The 23,814-nt window shown below is 35.5% G+C and overlaps 1 protein-coding gene across 1 annotated transcript in view; it reads right to left on the reverse strand.

Moving 5' to 3' along the window:
• The window catches only part of LOC127946126 (rho GTPase-activating protein 21), a 58,538-nt gene extending 35,005 nt beyond the window's left edge, over positions 1–23,533 (reverse strand). The window contains exons 1-3 of the mRNA XM_052542435.1: positions 23,115–23,533; positions 18,098–18,283; positions 14,539–14,560 (exon numbers count right to left, since the gene is read on the reverse strand). Of these exons, the coding sequence (XP_052398395.1) occupies positions 14,539–14,560; positions 18,098–18,283; positions 23,115–23,396 (490 nt within the window). The 5' untranslated portion in view covers positions 23,397–23,533. The remainder of the gene's footprint in view (positions 1–14,538; positions 14,561–18,097; positions 18,284–23,114) is intronic.
• Positions 23,534–23,814: the final 281 nt, after the last annotated feature.

The following is a 23,814-nucleotide window of genomic DNA, read 5'->3' on the forward strand; positions in this document are numbered from 1 at the left end:
CTGATGAAAATACACAACATAGTAAGTTGATCCACATATGACAGCCTCTGAACTTGCTCAATACTAATCTTATATACAGGAACAGGACTAAAAATACATTCATCAGTCATGCTTCCAAAAGTAATTTGACGTGCCATCTTGTTAATGTTATACATTAATTACAGAAATAAAATGAAATTTCATTATGAACATGAACAACAATATCACATACCACAGCAATTCCAAAATGACATTTCCCTAACATTCATCTTCCAAAACGTGCATTCATCTTTGCCATGTTACATTTATGTAGTTGAATAGTGCTATGTGCTGTATTAACCCTCTGGAGTCAATTAACGCATATACACGGGATGAGGCATTTTCTCCTGATAAGCCCGAAAAGAACTTAAATTACACTTTCAGTTTTGATCGTACAGATAAGAGCAATACATCAATCAAACCTGTAAAGGGTCTACTTTTATTTGTATACAGACATAATAACAACAAAACTTTTTGCATTTTTAAAATAAAGATAACAAACAAGGTGTGCTGTCTGCAGCCTTTGTCTGCTCTGATCTTCATTTACAAACATGTCATTAAAACTCAGTGAATACTCAACGAAGAGACAAGAGAGATATATCTATAGAACAGCCTGATCTCACAGTCAAAACGTACATATTTAGACGTAAATTAAAACTGTCCAATATGTATGTGCCTTTACGTATTAACAGTGTCATTTATGTATTATCTGGACGTAGTTACAGGTTCGATACGTATCGAAATTTACGTAAAAAACAACCTCAAATACGTACAGATAGAACGTGTTCTCTGACCAGTCAGTTATCCTTATTGCTCATGAAGCTGCTTTTCAATGCATATCTGATTACTTTTTTAATATATTTATGTTAAAAGTATAAAACATAAAACACAATTTTAGTAAAAATATAACAAAACGTTTTTTGAGCCACTAACGTTAATCTTACATCTACCCCTAAACCTACCCATAACCATTTCTTAAAACTACATAACGTTACTGTTATAAATAAACAAATAACAGACAAACAAACATAACGTTAATCATTTATTTTTTGCGAAAAAATATCTAAAGTGGTACCAAAAGTAGTTCAAATGATAATGAGTTCCAGTCACAGTCCTCTCTGAAGGTAATAGTTTTTATAGGGTACAGAGCAGAATTTAATTTATTAATCCGTGAAATTATGAATCTGTCTTCTCTCTGTGAAGGTTCACTGGTGCAGTACTGATTTCAAATATCTAACAACTGAAACACGACATGTCGCAACCTGTGACGAATTATGTGAGAACCAATGAGAGTTCGATATCAGTGCCGTAAACCATGTCGTAACATTCCTGTGGCGCACAGGCGCTATTTGCAAATTCGAATCATAACGAGTGCGGGCTTTGATTATGACGGATGTGGTTGCTGAGAATGAAGATGAAGATCGATTGATATGGATATGTTCCTTGCAAACATCTGGATTCTAAAGATATGGAGTACAGCAAACAAATAAAATGGATGTGATTTGTAATTTTATGCTGTGCTTTTGTGTATCTATGGTTTGCAGCATGCACAGAAATGTTATTCCTATTAAGTATATGAGTAAACTGCTTTCAATAAATTCAATAAAAACATTTATTGATATGACAATTAAATACAACAGATTTAAATCATTAAAGCCACGATTTTAATATTAATACATGGGAATTCATATAAATTCACACTTTACGTTAGATTATTTACTTTTTTTCTAGCTGCTAACACGTAAGTATTTGTACGTTGTACTGCTATAAATACATCTTTACGTTTTTAAGTTGTACGTTTTTATGTGCATGAAAACGTAAGTAAATGTACGTGTGGTAGAACCACATTTAACATAAAAATACACACATATACTCATGAGATCACGTTGTATAGAAAGCCTGACATGTATACTTTTAAACTAAACAAGTGCTGCCGAAAACTAATATTCTGTGATAAAATAATCCATATGAAAACAACACGAAGTCCAGTCATTATATATATAAACATATATTCCAATTTTTCTTTTTTTCTTTTTTGGTAGAAAATCGGTGAGTGACTGGAGCAATGATGCTAAAAATCCAGCTTTGATTGTTCCTAATAAACTGTATAACTGCACTCGCAAGTGAATATTAAATTATTTTGTGGTTTAATTACATATATTCTAAATAAACTACAAACATAAAAATATATACATTTATTTTGTCCTAACGTTCTTTCTTACTCTTCCCTCTCAGTCACAAGCCTGACTGAATGGCTCATTATGCAGCTCATTATGCGGCCTTTGTCTTCTCAGGTGTGAAAAATAATGATATCCATGATAGTTGACGCCTATTTGCATATGAAAAACAAAAAGTGTCTTAGAAAATTTAAATCAATATATTGTTTTCTGTGAGCGAGTAAACAAGATGATTTTCACATCAATTAGAAAGATAAAATTCTAGGCTATCCAGTTCTCAAAAGTTCTGGGAACCAATTTAAAGTGATTTAACATTTTTCGTTTTTCACTAACCGCACATAAACATTGTTTTCTCAAAAACACAATCTTGTACATACATGCTGCTCACATATTATTATAGCCCACTTTGTGCTGATTACACTGATATTAGACTTTAGCCATTTAGATGTTTATAAGCAACTGAAAAAAGCACCAATGTCAGGGCATGACAAAACTTCTCCATGCCCCAAAAATACCCTCAGACCTCAGAGGGTTAACGAAAACATAAATAGCATTAATAAAAACACTAACACTGACAAGCTACGCAATATCTTGTTCATAATCGAATGTGATTCTAATATCCAAATCCATAATATCCATAAACTATCCCACTTCTTGATACAGTAGGTGCCATTGTAATTATATAATAAATGTTATTTGCATCACCTGTCAGTGGTTTTAATGTAGCTGATCAGTGTATATTTATTTATTTATTTAGTATTCATTATTAAAATCATTCTAAAACCATGTTAGCAATACGGTAACTACATGCTGATGCTAATCATGCTAGCAATATGCTAAACACGCTAGAAACATGCTAACAGCATGCTAATCATGTTAAAACATGCTAGCATCATGCTAGAAACATGCTATTAACCATTACATTTTCAAACGTCAAGCTTTTACAACTGCTGTAACCTTTCAGGCTTTCTCAAGCCAACCTCAAAGTTTATCTAGTTTGTAAATCTATTCTGATCTGAATGTGTCCACATGTGTGATGATGTTTCACCCTGGCTGGTGTGCCAAATTCTCCGCTGTCCCTCCGGTGACTCATTCAAACTTGCTTTTCTTCAACACATCAAAAGAGGGCAGAGGACGGCACGCTGAAAAAAACTGCTTTGTGTGGACAGGTTTGTGTAACCCCCCAGCGTCTGGAATCTCTTTTGTTAGTCTGTGTTAGTGTGAAAGGGCTTGTGAATAAAGAACAATGCATTCACAACAAACACAGTTTTTACTGGAAAGTTTGCTTCTCACTGGCTTGCATATTAAAACTAAAATCACCAGCTTAGTTCATTTCCCAGTGTTCTCTTCACCAGGGCTCTTTCTTCTTTCAGCGTGAAGTATATCAAATAAATTATTGATGTTTTCAGCTTGAACTGCACTCACTCTCAAAACCCAGCCAAGTGTCAACACACTATATGTCAACACACTATATGTCTTATTGTGAGAAAACAAAACCTGTTCTGCAGTAGGCAATCTGCACCTGAACCTCAAATTGCTCAGGGCAAATGAGTTCAACTCAAAGCCAGGCTCTGTGGTAACTGTCTGAACCACTTGATTTACACAAGCATACCCTACTCTTCTCTACCATCTTTAATCCCTGATATATTCAGTGAAGTTCTTTGTTCTTCAATCTAGTGTAAAAAGAAATTTAAAATAGACGACTAATGGTGTTTTGGCCAGATTTAGTTCGAAAACTCAATAATATGCTTCACATTATCAGTGTGAAGTTTGGAATAATTAGGATTTTTTTTTTTTATGTTTTTAAATTAAGTCTCCTATGCTCAACAAAGCAGAATTTATTTGATAAAAATAATTAATATTAATAATAATAATAAAATACAGTAAAAACAGCAATATTGTGAAATATCTTACTTTTTTTCAGAAATATGTGATGAATATCAGCTTAAAAAAAAGATTAAACTTGAATTTAAATTCATCAATTATAACACTTTAAACATTTTAATGGGCCCTTGCTGAATATAAATATTACATAAAAAAAAAAAAAAAAAAAAAAAAAAAAAAAAGGTTTTTAATGGTAGTATATGATGGAATCCATAAAAATATTTTCAACAACTGATAATAGTAAGAAATGTCTCTTAAGCACCAAATCAGCATATAAGAAAGATTTCTAGAGGATGATGTGATACTGAATGGAATTATGGCTGATGAAAATTCAGCTTTGCCATCACAGGAATAAATTATAATTTAAAATATATTCAAATAGAAGTTAGAACATTTTAGATTGTAATAATATGTCACAATATTACTGTTTTTACTGTATTTATCATCAAATAAATACAGCCTGTGAGCATAAGAGATGTCTTTCATAAAGCTTTTAGCCTGAGACAGTCAGTGAAAGAACTTGTGTATACAAAATAGAATATCCCCATCTCCAAATCTGATTCATTATATGCTCTCTGGTTGATACAAAGAGCTCTGCCAAGCTCTGCTCTATAATCTTTACTCTTGTATTCTCCACTCTTCTCTATTTGACCTAATCTTTCCTCCGTCTTTTTTCTGTCTCTGTGTGTGTTATTTTGGCTAAAGTCTCTCGTGAACAGCTGGCCCTCCTGTTGTTTTGTGTTGGATAATGTTGTTTGGCAGCGGTTGGGAGGACGCCTATTCCCTTGATTCCCCTTAACATTACACAGTAGGGCTAAATTCCTGCACAACACAGCACCGACTCTTTTTCCCTGTCTCTCACTCTCAGACAACGGAGGGAGAAAAAAGAATGATTAAGGAACTGGACTTGGTATGCAGCACAAAGTGTACAAGACATGAAAGGTCTTCACTTATCATGAACAGAAAACCGCAAGAATATACTGTGCAAAAAGTATTTTGACAGTGCCGAGAAAACCCTGATGATCCATGAATTTAAAAGAAATGGAAACAACTCAAAACCATCAGAACCGTCATCATACACCATACATTTCAATAAAAGAGCTGCACAAGCTGCCATCTCTATTGAACACACCACAAAACATCAATAAATCCAACACAGAAATCATCAACCAGAGTTATGACAATGGCAATATCAATATCTGGAGTGCATGATGGTAGACCTTTAGGTTGATATTTGAGATTATCAGCCTAACTGATAACTGTGGTTACCTATGTAGCAGAAATGAGTCAAATCAGACAAATCAAAGAGTCTATCAGAGCTGTGTGCATTGAAACATGAGCTGAATTCCTCAGGAAGTCATAAATCAGTTCTAGTGCCACAAGAACCAAGCAAGATAACCAACCAACCAACTTGTTCACACAACAGCTTTCAACATTAACACCAATAGAACAATTATTGACAATTTTAATTCGAAGAAGAGATTGTCAAATTTATTGTTCGTGATTGGAATGCAACGCTGGACATCACATGTAAACCCAGGAGATCAAGTTAAATACTTGCATTGACTTCCCCCATCAGGCAGAACCAGACTGAAATTCCTAAGGGGGAAGGGCTTTAAACCTTTGTCTTCACAGAAAAGTCCTTTGCCAGAGAATGGCAAAGAAACCCTTTTTATACATTATATAAGGACCAGAATGAACTCAAAAAAGACTTATGAATGAATCATTCCATTGCTTAACTCCATATTCATTTACGTGTAACCCACACATTTGACTATCATGTATAATCACTTATTGTATATGTCTTTTGATAACTATAGGATACCTAGTCATGTCTAGTATTGAAATAATCGCATTTTCTTGCTTGATATTGTCCTGACAATCATTTATTTGTAAAATATATCGTAATCATGTTATAGGAATCATGTCCAAAATTAGACCCTGTGAGGCAAGAACCACATGCTTGGTAAGATAAACAAATGATTTATGATACCCACCCCAAGAACATATCTGATTGGTCAAGGCAACATTTGAGGGGTGGCCAACAGGAAAGTTTAAATACTTTGGATACGATTAAAAAACGGCTTTTAGTCTGCTTTTAGTCCCTAGCTGCTGCTATTAGCCATGTCGGCTTTTAGTTCTAGCATTGCTTGTGCTATCAGTCATGCCTTGCTTTTAGTCTGCTTTAGTCGCTAGCTGCTGCTATTAGCCATGTCGGCTTTTAGTTCCAGCCTTGCTCTTGCTATCAGTCATGCCTGCTCTTAGCTTGTAGCTTTGCTACCTAGCTTTAGATTGTAGCATCTAGCCATGCGGTTAGTCATCATGGTTCTTTGAGCGCGGTTCCAGCGTGCCTGCCTGCTGCTACTTATGCCACAATGAGAAGGAACACAACCTAGTCTCGTCAAACTTTATTTCTTTTCTTTTCCATCTGAGAGTTTCGTGTTCTGAGTTAAGTTTTGTAACGTCGACCTCGTCTGCGCGTTTGAACTCCGACCAGCCACACAACTCCAGCTTCAGCCAACGCCCAAGCACGGGCTCCCCAAGACGTCACTTCAGCCAACTGAACTTCCAGCCAATCAGCGACACCGGGATACCCCTTTCAACTGGAGTCCCTTTCACAGCAAACGAAGGCAACGTATTCCCAGATATTTGTTGTGCTGGTGTATCTAATATAATTTTAACCCCATTGAGGAACTCAATGCGAGCGCTAATTACGTGATTGATGGTTGTTCATGTCTATGCAATTTAACGTATTGCTGTTAACTTGGGATTCCATATTTCCATTCTCTTAAACTAATCTTTCCCTAACTTTCGACCTTCCTGCAACTTGTGTGAATGTGTGTGTGCGTGCGTTTATATGTTAGATTAGTTTATATGTCTTAGATTTATCTAATAAAGCCTTATTCATATTGAAAAGAGAAGTATCTTGTGTTTTGTGCTTACAAGTTAATGTCTTAAACTGCCGATCTTGTTACTGTGCTAATTAATAGTGTTTTCACTATAGTTTGGATATTAGTATCCAGCGCAGATTTGATGTTAAACGGCTCTTTCACTGAACCGCAGGCGCGTCTCCGTGAACAGCCGTGAAACAGTGATTCTGTTCAAATTCCCTTTAAAATCTTAAATGATTCCCTTTGAGCTAAATTGACCTGTTTCCCTTACACCTACTTTATTGGGAGAAGTGTATCATTATTTCCAAATGCAAGCCCATTAATCAGCCTTTAACTTTGTTAATGTGTGCTTTCACCTGACAAGACTACCAGACCGGAACACTGGACATATCATCAACATATGAAAGTTAACACTAGTTACACAGTTCATGAACCATAATGCATTATACAACAGTTTAAATACTAGTATGCTACATTTTTGTCATATTACCTCACAATATCATGTAAGTTTTATTCAGCGATTTTTAAATCAGAATGTTATCTATTCTTGTGGAAAATGTTTTGAGCTTTGGCATTCTTAATGGATAAAGAAAAACAAATTACAACTGATATTACTTCTAATAACAGGTCAAGCGCAATGCATTATGGCACTGAATTCTGAAAAAATTGGATTGATAAATCAAAACATGAAGTTCCTCTCCAGAGCTGATTAATTTGTTAACTACAATGTTTGATTGTAAATTTGTATTAAATCATAAAACACATATTCTATATAATTAGAATAGAAATTGGGGGAAAAATAAAGCAGATTGCATTGTAATAATTTATTTAAATGTTAGCAACAATAGGGCTATTATTGTTCAAATTTAACAGTATTACAGTATTAGATTTATGAATCAAATTGATCAGACATGCTTTTGAAATTAATTAAACTTTTATTCAAACTTATTAAAACCATTGAAAGGGATACTTGAAATGTTTAAAACAGAAACAGAATTGTATTTTATTTTTTCAAACAAACTAGATAAGCAACGCATCACTTTTAAAATTAGGAGAAAAATATTTAAGTTCCTTTTCTTAAATAAGAAAGGCCAGTAACTAAATAACACAAATATCCTTTATATATATTTACATTTATGCATTTAGCAGACACTTTTATCCAAAGCATCTTACATTGCATGCAGGCTACATTTATTATCAGTATGTCTGTTCCCTGGGAATTTAACCTATGAACTTTTGTGCTGCTATAGCAGGAACAATATATATATATATATATATATATATATATATATATATATATATATATATATATATATATATATATATATATATATATATATATATATATATGTATATATATATATATATATATATATATATGTATATATATATATATATATATATATATATATATATACACTCACCTAAAGGATTATTAGGAACACCACACTAATACTGTGTTTAACCCCCAGAACTGCTTTAATTCTTTGTGGCATTGATTCAACAAGGTGCTGAAAGCATTTTTTAGAAATGTTGGCCCATATCGATAGGATAGCATCTTGCAGTTGATGGAGATTTGTGGGATGCACATCCAGGGCACGAATCTCCCGTTCCACCACATCCCAAAGATGCTCTATTGGGTTGAGATCTGGTGACTGTGGGGGCCATTTTAGTACAGTGAACTCATTGTCATGTTCAAGAAACCAATTTGAAATGATTCAAGCTTTCTGATATGGGGCATTATCCTGCTGGAAGTAGCTATCAGAGGATGGGTACATGGTGGTCATAAAGGAATGGGGCCCTGGCATTTAAACAATGCACAATTGGCACTAAGGGGCCTAAAGTGTGCCAAGAAAACATCGCCCCCACACCATTAAACCACCACCACCAGCAGCAGCCCGCACAGTGGTAACAAGGCATGATGGATCGATGTTCTCATTCTGTTTACGCCAAATTCTGACTCTACCATCTGAATGTCTCAACAGAAATCGAGACTCATCAGACCAGGCAACATTTTTCCAGTCTTCAACTGTCCAATTTTGGTGAGTTCGTGCAAATTTTAGCCTCTTAGTATGTATAGTATGTACATGAGGAACAGGACTGTAAAATAAAGTGCTACCATAATAATAATGTTTAAACCTCTTTAAAATTAAAAATTTTTTTTTCCCATTTTAACATGGATTTCTATGGAGACCGTAACACAAGAGCACTGAACTTTCTTTTCAGGTGTCCTATTGCAGCAGAGCTGAAAAGTTAGTTTGAGCTACACCCTTTACATTACAGACATGGATTTGCATTTCCTTCAGCCTGAGGCACATTCATATAATTTTTAGCATGAAAGTGCTTTTACATGTGCCAAAAATATACCTTTTTATATTAAAAACAAACAAGCAAACCCAGCCCAGAAGAGAAAAAGTAATGCTTTTTTACGAGTGTTCTCCATATCTACTGCAGTTAGGCAGCACTAGAGTAATAATGCATGCGAGACACAAGAGTCCATGTCTGGAACGCATCCAAAAAGAGTCTGGCCAATGACCGTAAGGTGGGGTTTTACTGGTCCTCCAAGAATTGTGGAATTCTATTTGCTCGTGCTATTGCTCCCATCCCTGTCCTCATGGACGCCACCCAAAACACTGGCAAGAAAATAAAATGAAATGAAATATCTCTGGCATGTGTTTTCACAGAAAAGAAAAACAAATATTTGAACAGATGTTGACTTTTTTTATTTTTACAGCATTTTAATTCAACTGTAGCAAAGTCTCAAAGCAAAACACAATAGGGGGAATTCACTAGGAATGAACTGTGACCGCAGATATGCAATATTTATTTGTCCGCTTTGTTTCAAGGTGTAATGCAAATCACTCAATGGAGCAAACAAACCCACATACTGGCAAAAACTAAATAGTCACATTTTCTTAAAGAGGCCTTCCTACCTTCCTCTGGTCCAATGGGTTTTCAAAGTGAGTGGGGTTACCAGGCACAACACCAAAGAAATGTAAAGCATAACTGAGAAGAAACGCAGTGTCGCTCATTGTATTTGAGGTTGGTTAGGACAAAATGTTTCAATTAAAATTTGTAACATTTATTAGTTCCTTCAATAATTATACACAATTAACGTTCCTTACCATATCTGATAGGACATGGTGTTCTAATAAACCTGTTTACAGCTAACTTGGTTGCACTTTATTTTACAGTACGTGTACTAACATGTACTTATAGTGTACTTATAGTGTATTTATCTAAGAAAGTTCTGGTAATACAAGGTAACTACATGGGGTAGGGTTAGGTTTAGGGGTAGGTTCAGGGTTAGTACCTAGTTATTACATAGTTATTGTAATTACTATAATAAGTACATAGTATGTACATGAGGAACAGGACTGTAAAATAAAGTGCTAACTAACTTTTAGTGGGTGAATTGGTGTATTCTATAATGAGATGCAGGGTTTAAAAAAAAAAAAAAAAAAAGATAAAATGGCAAAGTTATTTAGTAAATTTGCCCAAATATTTGAATTCCCTTTCTCAGCTCAACACCTTACACATCTAATGTGAAATATATTCTGGGCTGTACAGCATTAAAGCAAAAGACAACAAACACACAATAACATTGTGTCATTCTTTCAAACATATTTTATAGGCAGTAGGAGCGCTGATCTCATAAAGCTGTTCATACATGGCTCAACCTGGATGACTTCCAACCATTCCACCCTGATGGTCTGCAGGTGGAGAGCAGATCTCCATCCACACACACGTCAGACAAATAAACATCCTAATTACAGTGAGGAAAATTGTAGTTCTATATAACAATACGAAAGAAAAAAGAGGAAGCAAACATCCTAGTTTGGCTTGTTTGATGACAAAGAGGAAACCTCTCAGAGTATTTCTTAGCAGACTTGAAATAAACTCAAGTGAGTGCAAAAGCTCAAACATGATTTCACTCATTGTTGCATTCTGAAATGTTTTAGGATGTAAATCATAAAGCAATATAATCTGTCATTTAAAGGGACTATCTGTCAATGTTTGCTGTCTAGGTTAAACAATTATTGTTATTTGTGTTCACTAAGGCACAAATTACTAAGATAAGGAGAGGGACTTGAGTCATATCTAGAAACCAGAATATCAGAGGCATTTTTAGGTTATTTTGATATGGGCCATAAGAACTCATCAACTAGCAACCAGATTATCAGAAAATCCAAAGAAAAAAGGGCCCAATCCCAATTCTACCCCTTAGCCCTTCCCCTTTCCTTTGTATAATTGTAGTATTATAAAACTGAATTGGGATTGGGCCTACATCTTTACCCCTAAAGGGTGCATATTATTAACTATAGAACAAATATGTACCCTTGAGGTACAGTAATACAGTATGTACTCTTATGGTTCTATTATGAACCATTTAGGGGTAAAGGTACAAAGATGTCCCTTTGAGGGTACTGTCCCAGTGAGAAGCTGTTGTACTTCAAAAGGTACACTTTATTCTTTACTCTGTCTTTTTTTTTTCTTAGAGTGCATCTACCAATTCTTTAGCAACCATTACTGTCCTTCAGTGGAGTAATACAAGCTGCCAAACGAAGGCGTGTGTTACACATAAGGGCAGAATTTCCTTAACACTACAATAAATCTGTGTGTGTGTGTGTGTGTGTGTGTGTGTGTGTGTGTGTGTCTGTAAGTCTCAAGTTACACAGCCCTGTCACAGTGCTTTCTGGAATGCACCATTTAAGAACAGTTACGAGAAGTTTCTACTCCTGCAGGAAAACCTCTAACCAAATATGTCACAGAAAGGCCAACCAATTCTCTACTGTCCTTCTGGAAGACACTAAACTACACAGCTGTCAGTTGAAATATGCCTTTTAGCTTTGCCTGTCAAGGGTCGTGATTAGTGCCTCAATTATTGAAGACTATTAAGCACACTGGAATTATTTCATATGTGAATTAGTTTTTTATTCGGGCATAAAATACCAACAAAACTGTTGGCTGTAATCAGTTTCCCATTATAGCAGGCCTTGAATTCCAACATAACTACAGAACTACATAATAAAAAGAATAGAACACAAATTATAATTGAAACATTAAGTTGGTTTTATTGAGTTTCAGATGAATTCAATAAGGTTAAAAGAATCTTAAGGCTGGGAGGGAGAGTTAGCCAATCAGCATCTGAGAGGGAAACTGGTGTGATAATCAAAAAATGTGCAAAAATGATATATAGGCACTATTACAGACAAATTCATTGTGCGTTTGCGGAACTTTACACACTAAAAGGTTTCTAAGGGAAGTATGTTGAATATCTAATGTGTGCATATGCAAGTAAGTGTGTGCAGTAAAAATAAATGACGAATATGTGCAGCGGATGAAAGCCAGAAAAGGTCTTCCTGCTGTCATTAAGGACGTGAGTCAGATGTGAATGAGAAGAAATCTGACAAACACTGCAGAAGAACAGAAGAGAGATAGTGCTGCCTTGACTGGACTGGACAAAGAGATCATTCAGACATGCAAACAGTAAAATACATTATAAAATGTATATTACAAATCATTCACTTGTTGGGTTTCCATCCAGCTATCTATTTTTATGCAAATTTAAAACTGAGTTGGAGAGATGTATTTTCTGGAAGTCAAAATGTGCTGGAAACAGGTGACGGAGTTTGTACACATAAACTATAAAGTGTTTTGACCATTTTGACACTCAAGATGAGGTGCTGAACTGAGAAGTTGACAGGTTGTGTCCAGTTAATCCAAGAATGGAACTCATTTAATCCACTATTGCTCAAAATATGGCATACAGAGGCTGCTTATGTGAGCTACTGTACTCTTTCTATGCTAAAGATAAAGCAAGGTCTTATGGGTATTCCGATAATGTAAGACACTACAATCAAGTTCAATCTGTTCTTTCTTTCTTTCTTTCTTTATTTATTTATTTATTGCAGTATGACATGAAATTCTAAATACAGTATTTTGTTGTAACAAATTATTGTTAAAGTTGCACTGAATTGAAAGTAGTGACAGATGTTTTCTTCTGTGATGTAAATCAGGGTGATTATCGGAATAAAAAAAAAGTTTTGGATCTGGAAGGCATTTCCCAAAAGAATCATTAACCAATTACGATTACAAGTTCTGTGTTTGTTAACATGGTTAAAAGATTTGTGTTTCCCAAACCACAGTTCCAGCAAACATTTGCAAACAGCATTACAAATACGTGTGGTTGGAACTACAACTTTCTACCTGTGGTTAGAAGCATATTTTTTGTTAACAGGACATGTGGACCAACACACTAGACCAAGCTCTTGAGCACAATAAGCAAGCTAACATGAAGTGCATTCTATCTTTCATTAGGTTTAATATACACCAGGGATCTCCAACCCTGCTCCTAGAGAGCTACAGTACCAACTTGCAGTCTTTAGGGGTGTATTCCAGAAGGCAGGTTCAACAAACTCTAAGTTAAAACTTGAACTCTGAGTTGACTAACCCTGAGATTGGAAACTGTAAGTTTTTGGATTCAGAACAGCTAAACAGAGTTAGTTCAATCCACTCTGAGTAGGCTGACTCTGAGCTTAGCACGTGAACCACAACTATGAAAAGCCATGATTAATGAAGCTCTGAAATTACGATTCACCATGGCAACAGCTCCCGCCAAAAAGACTTCTGCATACTATAGAATATGTAACTTTAATTCTAAATCAATGTTATCAGAGGTGAAAACTGACAGAAAGGTAATTTATTGAACTAATATTCATTTTCATGGTATCCCACGGGCAAAAAAAAATAAATTAAAGTTGAGCGTAAGAGTAGGCTTCATGACTTTACAAATATTTGACATTAAGTAATGTAATTCAGTGTCTATATTTCAATGTGCAGCAGCTTTTCCCACAGTCTAATGCTTTTTCACATAATTAAATGATCTCTAATCCAACATGCTACATTTCTTAATTAGGCTAATGAAAAACATTTGACTTCTATTTAGCCAACAGCAAGAAGGCAGAAACTCGTAAAATGGGGGAGAACCTGCACCAGCACCACTGACAGATGAAGAGAAGATGGCCACAATACCAATATTAAAATCCTATACCAATATTAAAAAAAAAGAAATAAAATGAAATCCTTTTCTTATGTAAATGTAACTTCCCACAAATCAATGCAGCCCCCTTATCTGCAGTATCCTGTGTAAAAAGTAGACACACACACATTATTCTGCAATTTTTCTACTGAAAAAGCTGGGAGTTTTCTTGCCCCGGTCATGAGCATTAAAGATTCCCAACAACTCACAGCAAGTTCATACACAGGCCACTGGAGATAACACCTCACTCTGAAGTTCATGACAGAAACAGCATATACAGACCTACATTTCTGAGAACCTTCAACCCATTATCATGAAGAGTTAATCTGGTTTCTCCAAGAAAAGATCTGGTCCAAAATCTTTAACATGGCTATTTTTGCAGTGATTATGTTTTTTATGGTTATGATCTTGTGATGTTTGAGTCTACCATAAACTCAGTCAGTCCAAGATAGCTATGTTTACTGACTCAGAGAAAAGCCTTAAAATCAAGCACAGTGAAGGTGGGTCACAGAATGGTTAAACTCACCTCTGCTACTATCGTCTTCATCCTGAAAGAGAGAGAAGATGAAAGAGTGTTAAAATGTTTAGAAAACAAATCAAGAAATCAAGAGCTTTGTGGAACAGTACTACTGTTCAAAATTTGGGGTCACTGAGATGTTTTAATGTTTTTGTGTTTGCTTTTGTAGCTCTGTGCAGCTCAGTTTTTCTTTTGGAATCACTCTCTGTTGTTTAAACTGCTAAAATATAACTTAATTCTCACCATATTTCTGATATTATCAAACTAATTTGAGATTGTTCGCTTTTTAATCTATACCACTAGCGCAGAGCATTAGCATTCTGTTAGCATTATCAATTTCTCAAAATATACAGTAGACCAGAAAAAATCTGTGTAACAGAAACTATTGGCTCTCTCTTTTCTAGCACTTTAGACGTGGCCACTCTTTTACGCTTAATCTGTTAACCTGACCCCCCATTATGGGACTCACAGCTGAAAGTACTATACCTAACTTATAATTGTAATAGTTTCCTACTTCAGTGTGTTACAAACATAATTTTAGTGTGTTTGGAAAGAAGACCCTTTGGGCTTTACTTTTTATCAACCATATTTGATAATGCTCAAAAATATTAAAAGTTATAGACACTGGAGTGCCTTGATTTTTTATTTTTTTTTACCACACTTAATTTATTTATTTTTTTTTATATAAAAATACATTAAACGAGTCCTGGAATAATCTAGAAAAGTAATGGGTTGAAAGCCACATGTCGCATGAGTTTCTATTTCAAATCTGAATAAGATATCATGAACAATAAGACATAAATATTTTTATGAGACTATGTCAACTATATAATCCACTCTCTCTATTCATATAGATGTGTTCACTTCGATAGCTGTGATCATACAGTAATAGCGAGCTGATTTGGGCTGATTTGCACTCAAACAGATGGTAATCATGCAGATACATTCACATTTAACATAAAACACACTCTCACATATATAAAAACTGTTGAAAAATAAAACAAAGAAAAAGGCGATCACTATAAGTTCTGCCTCCATCAGCTGACAGGTGCATCAGAGCGCGTCACAAGAGAGCGCCAGAATTCAAATATACTTTCGCCTATCTTTCATTCATTCTTTTTCCGGTGGATTCGTCTCATTCTCACACTGTACCCTGCAAAACCATGCAGTTTTTTTACGACCAAGACGTAGTTTCTGAGTGTGAGTTATTCCATAATGGATATAAGAACTGAAGAACTGAAACGTAAACAAAGGAATTATGATCCATATTACAACGTTATTGCTTCGTTGGAACAAACGTGCTCCATGAGATGTCGTTCAGTGGACCCTTACCTTCCTAACTTAACTGGGATTTACAGCTGTAGATGTGTTTAAGACTCGTTATTACGACGGATCTGGTATGTACAGTGTTTCCATTGTTCATGTTTTTATGTGTACTGCTTACACAAATATAGCAAATACAGTCTTTATAAGCTTTCCATTGAAAAACAGTGATCTGTCATAGATGCTTGAGGCTTAGATCTTTATAATGAGATATAGTTTGTTAAGATTAAATTTGTCCCGTTTCATTTAATCTATTCGTAAACACTGACAGGTGCGAGGTGAGGGGCATCGGGGTGCTGGCTAACAGGTTAAAGAAGATTAAGGAAAACAGTCCAACATTGTGTATAACAAACACACTCGCGGCCTAGAAAGTAGCCTGGAAAGTAGAGCGCAGCTGGAAGAAAAGAAAACTACAGGTATTCCATATTACATGGAGGGAAAGTACTTTCTATATTAAGAAAAACCTTAAAAACTAATGAATCTCCTTACTTTTCATCACAAACATAACCCCAGGTATTTATTAAATAGAGTGGCTATATTATTTTAAAATAAAGCACCGACAGGCATTCTTCACATACATTTCCCAACAGAATAGGAGTAGGGCTGTGCGATTAATCAAAAACGAAATAAAATCGCGATTTGAGTGTGCGCGATTTTCCGCGGCCCTAACCTCCCGCAGTATGTTATCTGAACCAATCAGGATGCTGCCCTGATTTTTGAAATACATAGTCCTACACTTTATTGGCTGAATAACTGGCATGAAGATGACGTGCGAGCTCAGTCTGCATGTAGAAATTGAGGCGGCAAAGAAGACTGCATGGGGAGCAACAGCGCTGCTTTTGGTAAAACATGATTTTGACGACTTCATTAAGTTATGTTTTATAGAAAACTATTTTTAAAAGATTTTCGTTTTGTATAAATTGTATCTTAATTTTGATCAATGTTTTATCAATCAGTTGCTCGGATTTCATAAATAAGAAGCAAATATAGCCTAGCAGACAATGTAATAAGGCGCCAGCACGATCACTTGCATTGCATGTGAACTAAACTCAGTGCCTCAGATTTGAGAAATATAGGCTATATATTACAGAAAGCTTGAAATGTCTTCTTTTAAACGAAAATATTCAAACCAAAATAAATGGGCTACTCTCTGATGATGTAATCCATATGGAATGTGCATTTCTCTCTGACGTTCATGTCGAGTCTGCATCGTCAACTTCATCTTTGCAGCGACACAGAAAACACCAGTTTATTACTAAACAATTAAATGACTCCTTGCATATTTTGGAACCAGCAGGCCATTCTGGGTTGAGCGAGACCCCACGGAATGAGCGAGAGGATCGGGATATTCAGCAATGCTCTCTCCACTCACGAGCTCTGATCGGAATAAACCTTATGACTGTAAAGCATGTCTATGTTAGATCCTACATCATCAACGATCCTATAGATTAGGGCTGCACAGTTATTCAAAAGAGCCGTAGTTCACTGAGAAGATACGAAAACAGCTGTCATTATAGTCAACGATTTCGTAGATTTCATAATCCTACGATTATATTATCTGCGATTATGAACGCAATTTTGCATAGCTTGTCATAGAACTACGACTCTATGTAGTAAATGCTGCTCCACCTGGAAGCACGTGCCGGACATTTAGAACTAATCACAAAACCGGCTCTACTGACACGATGCGCATTAAAATCGCATTGGATTATTTGCGCAGCCCTATTAATATGATCGTGATGTGGTTATTTAATGCAATTTAAATCGGTCATGAAAACAAACCTTTATTACAGTCAGTTTAAATGTTTATTTTTCAACCTATGAATTGTAGTAGAAACATTATATCCTTAAAACACAGACATAAAAATGTGCGACTTAAATGTTTAAATTTGCTATTCAGTTTTATTTGAGTGCTGATTATTAAATATTTTTGATTAATTAAGTAATTATTAAATACACTTTATTTAAGATTTTGGTTTTCAACTAAATGAAAACTTTAAAGTTTAAGTGAAAACATAATTTCAGTGCATCACTACTTACAGTTCACTCTAGACTACTAGAGAAAGTGAAATGACAAAACCACTTGATCCATTGATCTGGGGTGCGTTTCCCAAAAGCATAGTTGCTAACTAAGTTAACAACTTTGTTGGTTGCAATACAGTGTAATACAAAACAGATTAGCAACTATGCTTTCGGGAAACGCACCCTTGGACCGCACTTCTGTGAATGTTTGCTGTGCGCTGACCTTGAGAGAGGACTGCACGGCTGACTCAGGTGGGTACACGATGAAGTGACGGAGCGTGAAGCCGAAGCCATGAGAGGTACGGCGTAGGTGCAATGTTTTAGGCCCTGGCCATGAGAAGGGCTCCTCTTCAGCAGCTGGAGACAGAGCCGATGCCTCACTGCGCTCACAGCCATCCTTCTGTTTTGTCTGAAAAAGAGAACAATCACTGTTAATTAGTTATTAAGACACTTTTATCCAAATTGACATTATACTTATTACAGAGAAAATTCACTTAGATGAAACTGAGGTGAAGTTTTGGCTCAAAGGCCTTATATTCATCTTATAGCTCTATAGTCAATACAATTATCATTATTCAGATATTTAACAACCCAGCTTTACAACCTGTTTGAGTGAGATTACAGCAGGTCGTGTAGATATATTTAAGGGGAAAAAAAGTGTTTTTATTTATTTTTCCCCATTCTTTTTAAACCACTACCATTAAAAGTATATGCACTTTAATACAGGTGTATATTAATACAGGTTTTACTGTTTAATATTTTTATTGTAACAGTGATATGTTTATTTGATCAACATACATTTTTAAAACACTGAATTTATTTATTTTGTAATATATTACAATTATTTACTGAAATTTTGAACAGTTTTGATCAGCAAGGACCACATCCTTGCAAAATAAAACTTTTTTTTTTTTTTTGTCTTCATTATTTAATGTATGTTTGAATAAATCGCAGTCACAACAAACAAAATAATGGAGCAGTAACATAATTATATTAAATTTGATATAAAAAGCTTTTGCAAATTGTTTATATATATAATTAAATTTTATCTGAGTGTTGATTATTAAATACATTTGATTAACTATTTAATTATTATATAAACTTTAACTTAAATGATTATTAACATTTAATGCATCCTTGTTAAAAAAATAAATAAATATTAAGCAGTAGGTTGAAAAATAATATTTGAAAAACTATTAAGTCAAGCAGTTGATAACTCAAAAATCAAAAATAAAATGACAAAAAGTTTATCTACCTTCATTTAATAGTTAACTCTTTTGGTATTGTTTGATTGTGTTCACTTAGCACAAAATATAAATATAGTGACATTTTAGCCTGGAGGACTGAGTACCAACGGTCACAGTTCTTCTAGCACTTCTCTTTTCACAATTTACAAATGGTTATACACTTTATTTTGCCACATGCAGTACAATAATGTTGTCAATTCAAGAAAGGCTCAAAAGAATTTAAAGAAGATGATCTCCAGAGGGTCTGTTTAACCTAATACTGACATGGTAGTCATTAAGAGTGAAAAAGAACTGAAAGAAGCTCAACATTGCACATAGCACTCCCTGTTCCAATGCAGCAACTAAAACATTTGCCTTTTTAACCTGGTACATCATCACTCACATAGAGTCTCTTGGTGCTCGAAATGATTTTCGCAGGCATTGAATTGTATTATGATCAGCATATGCAAATAAACTGTTACTTAAGAGCAAACCCTGAGACACAGGACACAAGCTACCATTGAAGAAGTTAATCAAAGTTCATTAAATAACTTTTTGTGCCACTAACATCACCACACAGAACTAGTATTAACTGGTCCTGGTATTTAAACCATAAAAGAACTGATAAAAACATTTAAATGCATTTTATTATCCACTATTTGTGTCCGCTATATATTTTTTATGCTTATTAGTGTACCACATCATTAGCTTAGCAATATGCTAACACCTGACTCAGAAAAAATTAAAAGAAAGTCTCATGTGTTTTACGTTAGGCATGCTGAGGTGCAGTAAAAATTTTGCTTTTACTGTCAGTCCACTAGGTTATGTAACAGAACTCTTGTGCCCTGTTATCATGTCATTCATATGGTATCTGAAAACAGCGGGTTTCTCGGGCAGGAGGTATTGAAACACAGTATCCTGTGATTGTTTATAAAGCATCACTCACATGATTTTACACTTCTCAAATATCGACTATGACAATGACGGTCACACAGAAAATGCTCTGACTCAACTGAGACATATCTTTCGTATGATCAATAACCAACATATCTGTACATGCCATGGATATTACAACACAGTCTGTGTTTTTCGCCACCCATATCACCAATGTTCATCTGGTTATGTCACATTATAGCGTCATTATATTCTCGGAGGAAATCGAATCCCATTCCACCACAGGATGTGTGTTTGTGGTGGGCTCTGACAACATCACACTGACTCTGGGTCATTCTGGCTGCTAAACAGACCAGACTGCGGTCTAGCCCTGTAGGAGATGGATGTATTATAAGGGAATGAATGTATTTTAGCTTGTGGCTGGGCTCAGGTACAAACAGCTGTGGATGTTCTAGAGTCTGGGCTGTGCTTTTACATAAGAGAGTCTGAAATGACATCACTGGGTGATTTAAATCACTTGCATCCAGTGTTGGACACAAACAAAGAAATTAATAGAGAAGTTTGGAATGGCAAACTAGCTTGGTAGTATATAGTGTAGTAAGCAATATGCATCTTGTGCATAGAGATTTCTTTATATTTAAAAAATCCTTCTTGTTCAATAATTTGACTCACTGACAAACAGTAGGACATTTTCAGGTATTTTATTTTTTCAAACATCATATTCTGGAGCTCAATTTCAGAACTTTCTGGCATTATTCCATATAATTATTCCACTTGTGCAGGATTCTCTTTATTCTCTGTGCTCTAGTCCACCTGTAAATGCTACCTTGATTCATACACATGGTTTTCCAAAAACACCCACTATAAAATCACAACATTCCTCTGCCTTTAATTTTTAATTTCCCAACCATTAACCGGTCACATGCTAAATTTAACCTTTTAAATTATACATCTGTAAAAAGCTCTCGTCTGAATGGCGGAAAATGCATGAGAAGTGAATGGCTGTCCTGTGTGAGACTCCTTCTCACCAGACACAACATTATACAAACCATCCAGTCCATCAAAGAATATGAATACACACAAACCCATTGGTCATTGGTTACATTTAAGAACCAATCACATTCTATGATTTCACGAGCACGTGTATTTATTTATTTATTTTTTTTAAACGTTCCAGTTACTTTGGGACAGTTACTGTAATACCAGTAAAGTTGAAACATTCTGTCTCAGAAGTCAAATGTTTCTTAACATTTCTCTTAAAGTGCCCCTATAATGGATTATAAAAGGTTATATTTTAGTTTTGGGAGTCCCCAACAATAGGTTGCCATGCATGCAAGATCAAAAAACAATTTAATTGTCTTATAATATGCATTTTTTTTTTACCTTATTTGCGATTCGCTCTACAATAAATTTTTCCAAACCACTCCTTTGCGTGATCTGCGGCGATTGGAGACTGGATGACCCAGTCTGTTGTGATTAGTCTATTCTGTGCAGCGCATGTCGGAGACGGAACACCCATCACCATTACTGGATTACGGGTTATATAGTGTTGAAGATTTTATACAGTGTATGAACAGACAACATGGCTTCAATTTTACTTTATCAATTCGAGCCCAAGCCCGAGTCCAATGAGGAAGCATCCAGAGTTGCTGATGAACCAGAAGTCAATCGCAAATACAACTGGAGCAGGAAAGTTTGCACCGGTCTGCAAGCGCAACAAGTGGGTGGGCAGTATGCTAATGTTTCATGCTGAGGTCAACATGAAATGGCTTGGGATTCATTTTAAGAACAACCTGAATAACAAATGACTCAGAGTTAATAAGTTATAAATAAACTTGAATTGAATTGATTATTATTATTTTTATTTTTTCTAAAATCCTGTCAAATGTGCACAAACTACTAGCTACTACTAAATATTGTAGAAACATAATTTTCTGTAAAGTTGCTTTGTAACGATTTGTTTTGTAAAAAGGGCTATACAAATAAACTTGAATTGAATTGATTATTATTATTTTTATTTTTTCTAAAATCCTGTCAAATGTGCACAAACTACTAGCTACTACTAAATATTGTAGAAACATAATTTTCTGTAAAGTTGCTTTGTAACGATTTGTTTTGTAAAAAGCGCTATACAAATAAACTTGAATTGAATTGAATTGAATTGAGAGTTGACTCTTACTTATGAGAGACGATATCTTTATACACAGTTGCACTTTCAGATTTAAAATGTTTCATTCACTTACAGCTATGTTACACACTGCATGGAAGGTACTTTTCAAAAATCCATAATAGGGGCACTATGACAAGGAATATGACATTCATTAGAGATCTCAAACTCAGATTACCAAATATTATCTTAAAATTAATTCAAACATTCTTCATCAATTTCTTCAAAATAATATATGGTTCAAGGTATATTATCCACATTCATTTTATAGTTCAATTTCCCAACCGTCAACAACTGTCTCAACTGTCTATATTTCATTTCTCTTAATGAACGTAAGGATAATCAAGGTTAAAAATTTTAAATCCACATCATAGAAGTCTCCTAAGGTGTGACAGAGCAACATCTAAGCAAACATTTTCTGCAAAGTGTTGTCATGACAACATTTTCAAATATACATTTGCATCCAGTAGTTATGGCAAGCGTGAGTCACTCTTTAGCCACAGTGGAGCTCCCTGTGCACACAGAAATATCTTGCTTTTCCAAACACACACAATTTTCCAAACATGAAAAACAACTCAGCCACAACTCTGTTCTCAAAGTGAAACAATTATCCACTGGGTTTAGGTAAAAATGTGAACAATTTACCCAGTTGGGACGGCTGCTTACATAGGAACAATAACTGAAATGTGAAACCAAGGTACAAAAACAAACATTGTGAAAAATATGTAACACACTGGCTCAATGTAGGAAACAAAACCAGCCACCCTGGATGTCAGTGACGCACAAAGCATTACTGAGAGCCATCTCCTCACACCCCTCAGCCTCACGTAACACAATACACCACTGGGAGCCTCTGCCAATGTGAAAACCCTCCATCCCACTGTAGCACCAGACCCATCTTCTCATGTTCAGTTCTGCTACTCTTAACCTACAGCAGATCCAGAGATCCTTACCCAAGACCATATGTAGTTTCTCTGAGATGTCTTCTTCAATCTTCGCCAAGAGACACCCTTCTGGGCTTCACAAAGCCCTAGTTCCACATCCCCCCAGTATGCCCTGGCCAGGAGCTGGAACCAAAGGCAGGACGTGTCCGATAAACATCCATCCACCCCTGTCAGACAATCCCAGGGACAGTCTCCTATCGTGCAAGTACACCCCACTACATCCATCTGGTCTGAGCCATCCTTCCCAGGAGGAACTCGGTCGGTACACACCCCATTCCTCTGAGTTAGCATGGCAAAGCCTGCTGGTCCCAGCTATGATTGCTTTCCTCTGCTGATCTTCTGATGATGTGATTCTTTCTCGCTCTTTGCGTTCCCTCCCTCTCTCTCTCTCTTGCTCTCCCTTGCGCTACCTTCAGAGTAGGAAGTTAGAGAGCACATGCATGAGGTTTCCATTGAGACACAGAGCACGTCAGGGAGAGAGTGAGGCAGGGAAAGAGACCGTCAGAGCACAAACCAGCGACACCGCAAGCACACACATCAGTCTGCACTGGACAAGATGCCTTTCTCTTCTTACTTACCATGTTTCTTATTTGTTTGTTCTTCATTGCTGTAATGCAGCTACTGTACTGCCTGTCTCAAATGTAACTAACCCTAAGAATTTGGTATGTAATTCATCCAGCATTATTTGTACAACAGGATATTAATGAAA

This window comes from Carassius gibelio, chromosome A24 (genome assembly GCF_023724105.1).
Source record: "Carassius gibelio isolate Cgi1373 ecotype wild population from Czech Republic chromosome A24, carGib1.2-hapl.c, whole genome shotgun sequence".
Lineage (NCBI taxonomy): Eukaryota > Metazoa > Chordata > Actinopteri > Cypriniformes > Cyprinidae > Carassius > Carassius gibelio.